Below are 11,150 nucleotides of genomic sequence, written 5' to 3' on the forward strand. Positions count from 1 at the left end.
TAATAAGAAAGAGGAAAAAAAAGGGTAAATAAATGAATAGATAAAAAAAAAGATTGAATTTCTTGCAAAACTGGGTCGCTGGGTGCTTGCAAATTAGTTACCCGTAGTGCTCTGAGTTCCGGAGCGATGGGGGGGTCCACGAATAATAAAGAAAATATAGCACTATTTATCCTTAGGGCGCCAAGAAGTAGCAGACCTTCCAGTCTCTCAGATGGTGTTAGGAACCCGATGTTTTGCAAAAAATAAAATAAAAAAATAAAAAGAAAGAGAACATTAACGATGAAATCTACCATTAAATTTAAATTGGTACAATCGATAAAACATAGTCGTAAAAGTTAAGGGGACAAAAGAAAAGAGAGATAAAAAATGGTCTACGTTATTTATTACGCGTCGATAATGAGAAACTACAAATCCGCGACATACCGACCTAAACTCCCAAAATTCAATTGCTGTTCCCACAACAAGTTGACAGCCCGTTTAATACGAAATACTCAAAATAATAGAAATACACAAAGAAAAAAAGTCAAATTCCCTTAGGTGATCACCACAGGCTAACAGGGGCAATATAGGTAATTATTAAAAAAAAAACTCGACCACGATCATATTCAGAATTTAAAATGTAGGCGCGGAACTACCGGATCGTATTCCAGTAAAGTTACAATTCTGAAGTGTTACAATCTACTGGATCTTATAAAGTGCGGCCACGCTCTGGTCGTCCCAGGAAGTTAATTGCACGAGAAGAGTCTTCTGGCGTGAAAAAAATTAGAATTAATTCCAAATCAAGCGTTCCAAAACTTGAAGGGGAAATCAGGGAAGAGTTCTCAAACAATGTTAGCCGTCAAACGATTAGAAACTGCAGGTTATAAGGGCCGCGTTGTCAGAGGAGAAGATTAATTTCGGAAAAAAAATCGAAAGAAACGTTTGGAATTTGCCCGAGAACACATTAACAAAAGCAGCGAGTTTTGGGAAAACGTTATCTTTAGTCACGAAAGAAAAATTAATCTTTTTGGGTCAGATGGTCGGGATGGTCCTACTGTGGAGGAAATGCTTTATTGTGGGGCGTATGTCAGCTAATGGGGCAGGCAGTTTAGCTTTTATTGGCGGCTATTTGAACATCCTAAATAATAATTTAAACCAAAGTGTTGAAAAACTTAACCTTGAGAGGCGTTATATACTCCAACAGAATAACGACCTCAAACACCCTGCTAATGTCTTCCAACGACTTCATACACCACCATAATCTCCGGATGTTAACCCCACAGAGCACCTGTTACAAGTAAAGAAGACTTCAAAAATAGGATAAGAGAACATATCGCCGGAAGTTACAACAAAGCTTGTTTTAAGTCTTCCAAAAAGACTTAGTGCCATTATTAAAGCAAATGCCAATTGTACAAAATATTAGACTTTAAGAAACTTTCCAATTTATCATAAGAAATAATAGTGTTCAGAGACTTATTTGACATAATTTCTTGCTTCTAAATCTCCTTTATTTTTGAGCGTTTAGTGTTTCAAATGATTTTTGTTTTATTTTGATTACTCTTGTTTTATTTTTATACTCTTTTAATTACTTTAAATATGTTCCTCATTAAATGTAAGAAAGAAGAAACTAAAAGAAAACTGAAAAAATACTATGTGTACGGAGACTTTTTTGACCGACTGTATGTGCGTCTTTTCATGGCCGAATTTAACGCTGTCTAGGCGTTTATTCGGAAAGGCACGGACTAGTGGGAAGAGATCAGGAAATAATTAGTAGATATAATTTTTATGTCCGTTATAAAAAATGTGCGTTGCTAGCAATTATGCAGTTATTTTAAATAAAGAGAGAAAATTACCGAAGTTCTTTGTTTTTTCTAATCGCGTTTCCGGATATAAACAGGTGGTTTAGTAGTTGAACTTAACTTCCACGCCAACCTGCTTCGCGCGACATTTTTCCAAAAGGCTATTTCTACCCTCCAACCGAAAACACGACCCGCGTTTACCGGAGGAAATACTCGAGGGTCAAATTTTCGAATTATTCATCAAGACGCGAACATTTCGAGCAACGATTTAATCCTGAATGACGTTCACTAATTATTATTTAGCGAAATCCTCAAGTCTTACCGTTTTAGCCACAATTGAGATTTCGACGGCAACCCTCCGACCATTTTTTAATCACCTCTTAATAAAGACTAATGAGTCTCTATAATGCGGATCGGGAAATTCGTCGAAAACTTCCATTTCTTCTTGTTAACTGGAGAACCGGCGATAATTAAGATCTCTCACGGAGTTTGAGCTGTTGCAGCGGAGTTCGGCGAAAGTCTCCGTTATGTGAAAATTAGTGTGTGACGAATGTCGCTGATGGCTCCGGCCCACTTTCCTAATTGGGGATCGTGTTTTTGGCAGTTTCAAGGGTGACAACGGAAACCCCATTCGCGCGCAATCTCCTGCAGCTTCCTCGGAATAGATATTTCTGTTGTATTCGTAGCGATAAAACTTTTAATTGATCCCATTTTCGTGAACGAAGGGGAACGAGGCGCTTTCAGAAGTAAAAGAAATGTTTTGTCGAGATATAACCCAAACCATAAACCGTAAATATATCATCTCCAGCTAACGTAACAGAAGGAGATTGAAAAATCAATATTCCAATAATAATAATAATGATTATAATAATAAGAATAATAAGAATAATCATAAATAGTAATAATAATAATAATTGACAGAACAACTAGCCAGATGTTTACACCCCAACCCATCAACATCACGGCTTCATATCCCAAGAAAAGAAGGTAGCAGGCTTCTAAATGTAAGCAAAATTTGGAGAAACCAGGTCTCTAAAATTAGTGCGAAATTAATAGGATTCACAGACCATATCATCCAGTCTATAAGAAATACTGATAAAAACTTCACAACACTTAACTTAGGTATGCCAATAGTGACCGATACATCAACACTACATCAGGAAATACAAATTTGAAAGGAAAAAGCCCTTCATAGTAGATACCCTCTAACACATCGATAAAACAGCATCACTGCAGTGGCTTCATAAGGGCTATCTTTATCCTGAAACTGAGGGCTTTATGCTCGCAATACAAGACAAGGTAATTAGAACTAGGAATAATGAAAAACACATATTGAAACATATACAAAGAAAAACATTTTAATCAATAGAACGCATCATGGGTAGCGCACTAGCAGATAATGCGCTTATTTAGACAGGCACAGTGAAATGCCAAAAATTATTCATCAGCAACTGGGCTTGAAATGGAAAAGATACGCCTGCATTTTACAAATATGAACTAAAATCAATTCTCGAAAATAGGTCACATCTGCCATACTGGTATTAACAGATACAACGGTCGCTCACAATAGACCAGATATTCTCCTCATTAATAAGCAGGAAAAAAGAGACAGTCTTTGATATTGCCATACCGTTGACCGACAATTTGGGATCTACGGAAGCTGAGAAAGTTCGAAAATATAAAGCTAAAACAAATCTGGCGTCTTAACGAAGTAACCATATGCCCAATGGTTATTGGTTATGGAATTGTTACAAAAAATTTCAAGAAAAACCTGGATAAACTAGACATTCTGAATAATATCTTTAATGCATCACAAAAAGCTATAATACTCCAGACATGTTATATTGTTCGAACATTTTTGAGCTTAGGTGAAGTAGGATAGGAGGAAGCTCGTTTCTACCAATATCACATAATAATAATAATAATATTATATTACTTTACTTTTCTGTAATTCGACAAATATAATACAAACAAACCCACTAAATTAATGTTTATTTAAGGGCAGAAATTCAGACACAATGTTAAATGTATTGTTTGTATGTATTTGCCTTATAAAAGGATTATGGAGAAGTAAACTTGCCCATATGGGTGATAAAAAAAACTTACTTTTTTGACAAAATTATTATGGGGGAATGTTGCTAGTCTTTAAAAAAAATTGTAAATAGTATTACAGTAGTCTGCGGAAGTTTCAAATTTAACGATTAATGTAATTAACAACATGCATTTTTATTTTGTCAAATTCAGTAGAATGAATTACAGGATGGAAAAAAATATATATTTTAGTAACGGTTATCACTTAAAATAGATCTGCACATATTTGGATAAATTTGATATCAGATGTCTTATCCGCATTTTAAAACTTATAAACTTTTGAAAAATAAGAAAATTAAATTGATACCTCAGCACCTTGTAACATTAGATTTGTCAATTTTTGGATTAGGGTATGACTCAAATAACTATTTCGGTCTTTAGTTTCTATAATCCAAAGATTTCTCTGTGATTTAAAACATATTGAAACCACATACCACGTAAACACACCATTAAACTCCATAAAAATTATTGTTAAGATACACTGCCTGCACAATATATTGCGTCATTTTTTTTGCCTATCGGTATATAGAAAAATTTCAAGATACACAGCATCGGTCCCAAATGAGGTGTTAATTTTGCATACTTTTAATGAACCTATGGATATATATATATATATATATATATATATATATATATATATATATATATATATATATATATATATATATATATATATATATATATATATATATATATGTAATAATAAAATAAGAAAACAAAAACTAATGGGGAAAAACGAAAATTAATAATAATAATGAAAATAAAAAATGGAAAACTGACTATCATAGGAAAAATGAAAATAACAAGGATCAAATAAGATATTTAAATATAAGTTATAATCTTTTGTTCTTTAGTAGGAATATTCACTAAAATAAATAGAATTATGAAATAAAGTGAAATTGAACCATTAACTAATTAAATATAATCATCAAAAAAAAAGATAAAGTGCAAAATACATACCAAGATTTTGTTGGATAAAAGCAAACAAAAAGCTTCCTCGTTACTTGAAATACAATCGTAATACTTTTTGTAAAAATGTTTGTATATTCTCAAAAAAGAACAATGCAATTGCAGCTTAGGGTTCTTTTTTGCTGATTAAGTGAATGATGGTGTGAAGAGTGTTCCTTTTCACATTAGACTTACTAGAGGAAAAAGTCTGCGTTAATCTTAAGCTTCTGTTTCTGTATCAAATTTTTACTTTCAATTTTTTTTCGTACTGCTTTTATTGAATATAATTCCGTATTAAATTGATGATTACGTAATAATATAATAATAAGGATCAAATAAGGGGGAATTAATGTTAGAAAATAACTGCCTGCATTTGGGTCCAATTTCTCCATTAAAAATTACATTAGAATAAAAATCTTAAGCTCAAATACAGATCGGGAGTAACTTACAAGTCACGATGTATTGCGGTACTGCCTTCCCTGGTATTTTGTTATAGAAGAACCTTCAGCAATAGTAATCGTGGCCGGTGTAAAAACAAATTCTGCCAGCGTCATAAACTGTAAATAATTTAGCGCGACAACCCGCCACTGAAAAGTGTGACGCCCACAATCGATTATTCACTGTTTCTGTAACAGTTGTATTGAAACCTTACTCTTTGATTAGCCATGAGAAAATGTCCTCCGTCGCAATCCATAGGCGCGCCCGCCGCGTTTCGCTATTCTTGACGATCACTAATGAGAATAATTATTTCAAAAATTAAATTCAAAAGGATTTCATTTGCAGTTCCTCGCTTCTTTTGAACTTTTTAAAAAAATTATCAAATTAAGGATTTGACTTTTTTGGGTGTAAATTGTTTTAATTACCTTAAAAAGCCTTCGCTAATATCGCTGAAATTTGATTGAAGCTATATTTCGATACATAAGAATCCCCCATTTTTAACTCATAGGCTGAAGGTCCTAAATACCCAAATCTGAGCTCTTAAATACACATCACCTTACTCCATGCAGATATATTGCTGTGAGAGAAGTAGATATTTTACAGCTGCTGGCGTCTTTGCAACATACGGACAAATTGGATTTAGGCTCTGATTATTGCAGCACCACAGACAATTAACGTTTCAATTGTAAGGCGCCTACACTCCAAAATCAGTGCAGCGAGGTCAATTGAACGCCTTTGTTCAAAACCGAAAAGAAAGACAACAAACACTTTTTTTTTGCTTGTTATTTAAAAAACTATGTGTTCTTAATGTATATTAAGAAAGAATATTAAGTAAATCGTTCACTTCTCGTTTTGATCAGATTCTAACGCACACGCCTCTGGCGCGTCTGGAGTTTCCCCTCAACAACTAAAAGCGCCTCTTTGTTTTCAGGGAAAATTATGCACTATAAATGCGGTTGCCATTTGTCGCCTACGTGGACTAGTCGCCAACATGAAGCTGGGCGAACAATATTTTAGCTACATAAGACGGCTGATGACTGTCTTCGGCATTTGGGTCATAAAAGAAGAACTTTCTCAATCGAAAAAAAAACTTTACGCTGTATACCGTATAACAATACAGATGGTATGTGTTTCATCAATGATTTCTTATATTTTGGATGTGCCCGCATTACTCAAAAGTAACCAGACCGAAGGTAATAATTTGAAAAAAAAGATATTGGAAGGATTTAATTGATTAAAACATAATTATGAAATTCACATTGTAGCTTCTTTTCTATTAAATTGAATTCAGATTAAAAGAAACAGCTTGATTTGTGATAATTTCTTTAAAAAGTCTATTCCATTTTGATATTTTAAAATACCATAGACTAGATGTTGGGCATTGATAGTAGTAGTCGTTGTATTTGTAGCATTTAGTAACATCGGAGTGATAATATTCTTCGCTACCGTAATCATCAAAATGATAATGTGCCAATCGCAACCGATCGTCAAGTTACTCCGTATTGCGGTACAGCAAGACTTTCAAGCCGTTAAAGACATCAACGTGGAAGTAGAGGCCATATACAAAACAGAAACTAAAGTCAATAATTTCTTGATCACTATCGTTATGGGGTCTATGACGATTGTATCAGTTGGCTTTCTAGTGTTTGGTAAAAGCGGCTTTCGGTTGAACACCTATGTAGTATACGGATAACGTTTTAGGCGACTTCAACTGCTACAGGTATGTCAAGCAATACAGCAATGCAACGGATAAACCGATGCTTTTAAACTATTGGTATCCTTTCGATACCAATAAATACTACGCGTTAGTCCTCATAGACCAGAACATCAGACAAATTCTTAGCGCGCTTTGTACCGCTACGGTGAACGCGTTCGTAATCTCGATAATTATCTTCGCTCGGCTTCAGCTTAAGTTGCTGCAGTATAGTTTCAAGAACTTTCACAAGCTGACGAGAGATAAAAACAGTGCAGGAGGCGCAAACGTGTTAAAACAGTTATGCCAAAAACATTTGGATCTGATCAAGTATCATTGCCATCTAAATTCAACAACCTGGGATGTTTTACCAAGGCTCTGTTTCAGTTATATCGCAGATCTAAACCAAGCTTTTAACGTTATAATATTTATGGAGTACATGATATTATCGATTACGTTTGCGGCAGAGACTTTGCAAATCATCGACGGGGTAAATAATGTAATGCAATACTTCTACCTGGCAATAGTAATCGTTTGTACAGGGTGAAAAGGTCTTATTTGCTTGCGGAGTATTGTCAAATTCGATAATTCAACTGCTTATATTCTCTTGGAGTTCTGATGAGATTATCATTCAGGCAAGCAGTAATCTGTATCCGTAATTTTCATAGTTTGAGTGTATACCGTTTATTCAAGAGCAAAGAACTGGCCACAGCCCTCTTTGAAAGTAACTGGTACGACTATGATAAAGAAACCAAAGTGATGGTGCATATAATGATAATGAGATGCCAGAATCCGCTCAGCTTGACGATCGGCAGTTTCGGTGTAATGGATTTAGATGTCGGACTTTCGGTAAATAACCTTTTGGTAGTGAGTGTCGATGTTTTATATACAGCTGGAAAGATGCTCGGGATTAAAAATTAGAGTTGAGAGAAAATCGGTATCATACAACTTGAATGATTTTTATTTAGAAAACTTCACAACTGGTCGGTCGGTTACATTGGGAAAGTTTTAAAGAATTTTATGGGAAACTTAAATCTGCCAGCAAAATAATTCCAGCGTTGATCGTTTCTGAGAAATTCGAGAAAATATGAAAATTCCGATTTTCTATTCTTGTCTGTAAAGCTCAAAATAGACTTTAGAAATATGTGTTATCACAAATCTTTTTAATTGTATTATGATGACAAAGAAAACACAATTTTTCTCATTTATTTTTGGGATATGCCACAGATTTTTAAATTTAAATTGATAAATTAATATATAAATAGGTAGAGCATTATAAAATACTTTTAAATTAAATATCACATGATGCATTTTTCTTCACTCTTAGGGTCATATAAGCAAAATTTGATTTTTTTAATAGTGGGACATGATCGCTCTCAACAGGCAAATGGAAAAATGTTTAAGTTTTGGATTATGTCTAATTAGAAGGAAGATCTTTGAAAGACTAATTGCCAGCTTACTGACGCATGGCTTATTTCAAAAACCAGTGACTAAAAGAAATAAACAATGCAATTGAAGAAACTAAAAGTAATGTACTGTTAGCTATAATCGAAGCCCAAACATCGGTTAGAAACACAAGGAATTGGAACTCCAAATCTACAGCACATTAAAAAAAATTGCTTGAAATTAGTTACATTATTAATTTTTTTAATTTTGCCTAACCAATAAATTTACTAATATTATGCGCTTAATGGACTGGATATCTGTTGATGCATTGTGTGATACACCATTTATATAAATATATCAAGGCATTTTTAATTTGTCGGAACTTTCAATTTATATATCATACAAATTCCAGTCAAAGCAATTGTACAGTTACGTTATAGGATGACATCTTACTGGATGTCGTAAATTGAAATTGTTTGTGAGTTTTGAAATCCGTGTCAATAGAGATCGTTTCATTTTTTTCAAATAGAAACACCATATTTTTGTGATGATAATGAAATACATCATGAATGCGTCAAATTATATGAAGGATTAGCTCGTGTATTTAAATAGTCCAAATATAATTTCGTGTTCCTCACAACTTTTAAATGCTCTTGACTTAATATTTTTGGAACAAAATTAGTTTGTTGACATAATTAAAATAGAAACCGAAATCGCACCTTCATAGTCTGAGAAGGTCCTTTTATTTCAGTTTCCAAAGGCCTATAATCTATAAAAAACCATTTGGCGTTCTTAATTTTCTATTCTTATAAAATTGTCATTCCGGTTTAAATGGCCTAGTTTATTTAGTAGAATGAAGTTGAAATTGTAAATAAATAAATACAGATATGTTTGTACCTGGTACCGTTGTTCTCTCAGCGCTCACTTTGGTTTGTTGTATTTGTTAAACAAAGATTTTGCTAAAATTAAAAAGATATTTATTTTTTTCAAATACCGCAGCTCGTAACTGTTTTCATTTTAGCGACTCAAACTGGCCTATTCCTACACATCTGTTATGACAAATTGAGATTAATAAGAATATATGAGCACTTAGAGCAGGAAGTTCGGTTTATAATTCATAATGTTCTCCATGTTTGTAATTCAAAAATAATAAAGGTGATCAGCAACAAGGTGTCCGAAATAAAGCTCCCTATCCCCTTAACTCTGAAACTACTAACGCTAGAAAAAAAGTTAAATAGAAAATTTGTATATACCTAAAGTTTTAATGGGTGTTTTTTTTTCGATGTATAGAACTTTAAGTTGGCATTACTGTTCAAGATGGCGACCGATTTAACAGCTGTCAAATGATTTATTCTCAGTTTGGAACAACGCTTCCAAATAGTGCAATTTTATTTCGAAAATAATGGTTCTGTGCGGAATACGTATCGCGCACTAAGTCAATTGTATCGTCGACAAAATCTTCCATCAGAGCAGTGAATTCGATTAACCATGGAACCTTTTCGCACCATGTTTACTCTTATTGATAATTCGCATCCCCAGAGACGCCGTACGGAGCGTACAGAAGAAGCTATTGCTGCTGTAGAGCGTAGCATTGAGTAAGTCCCGAATGAGTGTCCATCCACTTTAAGGAAGATTTTGCGGAAGGATCTTGGTTTACGTGCTTACAAAATCCAACTCGTGCAAGAATGCAAGCCAAACGATCATCAAGTACGGCGTAGATTCGTCGAATGGGCCCAAAACGAGATTGCCGTTGTTCTCGATTTTCATAAGCGAATTTTGTTTAGCGATGAAGCGCACTTCTGGTTGAATACCTACGTCAACAAACAAAACTGCCGCATTTGGAGCGAAGCTAATCATCAAGTGTATGTCGAAACACCGTTACATCCAGAAAAACTGACTGTTTGATGCGTACTTCTTCAAAAACGATAATGGCCAGACCGTTACAGTCAATGGTGATCGGTATAGAGCTATGATTACTAACTCTTTCATTCCTGTCCAGGAGATGTGGTTTCAGCAAGACGGCGCAACATGTCACACAGCTCGTGCCACAATAGATTTATTGAAAGACACGTTTGGTGAGCGAGTAATTGCACGTTTTTGACCTGTGAATTGGCCTCCAGAGTCTTGTGATTTAACACCGCTAGACTACTTTCTGTGTGGTTATGTAAAGTCATTGGTCTATGCGGATAAACCACAATACAACATTCGCCGTATTATTACCGATATACGGCCACAAATGTTGGAAAAAGTCATCGAAAATTGGACGTCCAAATTGGACTACATCCGCGCCAGCCGTGGTGGTCATATGCCAGAAATCATATTTAAAATGTAATGCCACAAGATTTTCTTTCGGATAAATAAAATTCATATCAATCGAATAATCCATCGTTGTTTTATTCCAGCTTAAAGTTCTATACATCGAAAAAAAAACACCCCTTATATACCTAAAGGACACATTACTTTGCCTTGGCGAACTTCGACATTCTAGAGAACATACATGCGATCCAGCCAGATTTGATTCGTTAGAAACGCAAAGAATACAGAAAATATGCTGGCCACAACGCCTTTATACCCAAAGAAGCGAACATGGTGGAAACATACTGAGAGACCTGAAATTACAAAAAATTAGTGGAAAACCCACAACGCATGGAACGAGTTGCAGTTACGGGTCCCATCCATAGTATAGTCTCACCGTTATCGACAAATCTTTAATTTTATGTCAAAAATTACATTTGCGAGTCATAAAATAATAATAATGACGTTAATATAAATAATAATAACATTGATAATATTACTTTTTACAAAGCTTCTGGATT

At 34.3% G+C, this 11,150-nt stretch overlaps 1 protein-coding gene across 2 annotated transcripts; it reads left to right on the plus strand.

Moving 5' to 3' along the window:
• The first annotated feature begins 6,223 nt into the window (after window positions 1-6,223).
• Window positions 6,224-9,519, plus strand: LOC132700823 (uncharacterized). 2 transcript variants are annotated; one of them, XM_060668387.1, is made up of 7 exons: window positions 6,224-6,448; window positions 6,665-6,904; window positions 6,957-7,278; window positions 7,336-7,438; window positions 7,491-7,583; window positions 7,642-7,815; window positions 9,356-9,519. In XM_060668387.1, the coding sequence occupies exons 1-7, from the start codon at window positions 6,247-6,249 to the stop codon at window positions 9,398-9,400; spliced, it is 1,179 nt and encodes a 392-aa protein (XP_060524370.1). In that variant the 5' UTR covers window positions 6,224-6,246; the 3' UTR covers window positions 9,401-9,519. The 2 variants fall into 2 exon arrangements, with proteins under 2 accessions (XP_060524370.1, XP_060524372.1); XM_060668389.1 differs by having other exon boundaries at window positions 7,642-7,797.
• Window positions 9,520-11,150: the final 1,631 nt, after the last annotated feature.

This window comes from Cylas formicarius, unplaced genomic scaffold (genome assembly GCF_029955315.1).
Source record: "Cylas formicarius isolate icCylForm1 unplaced genomic scaffold, icCylForm1.1 PGA_scaffold_4__25_contigs__length_36172078, whole genome shotgun sequence".
In the NCBI taxonomy this organism is placed as follows: domain Eukaryota; kingdom Metazoa; phylum Arthropoda; class Insecta; order Coleoptera; family Brentidae; genus Cylas; species Cylas formicarius.

Bases quoted from the DNA above. Each gene is read 5' to 3' on its own strand.
- LOC132700823 (XM_060668387.1), top strand. From the start codon at position 6,247: ATGAAGCTGGGCGAACAATATTTTAGCTACATAAGACGGCTGATGACT. The intron at 7,279-7,335 runs GTATCATTGCCA...GCTCTGTTTCAG, and splicing joins AAACATTTGGATCTGATCAA to TTATATCGCAGATCTAAACC. The intron at 7,816-9,355 runs GTGAGTGTCGAT...TTTTCATTTTAG, and splicing joins CGGTAAATAACCTTTTGGTA to CGACTCAAACTGGCCTATTC.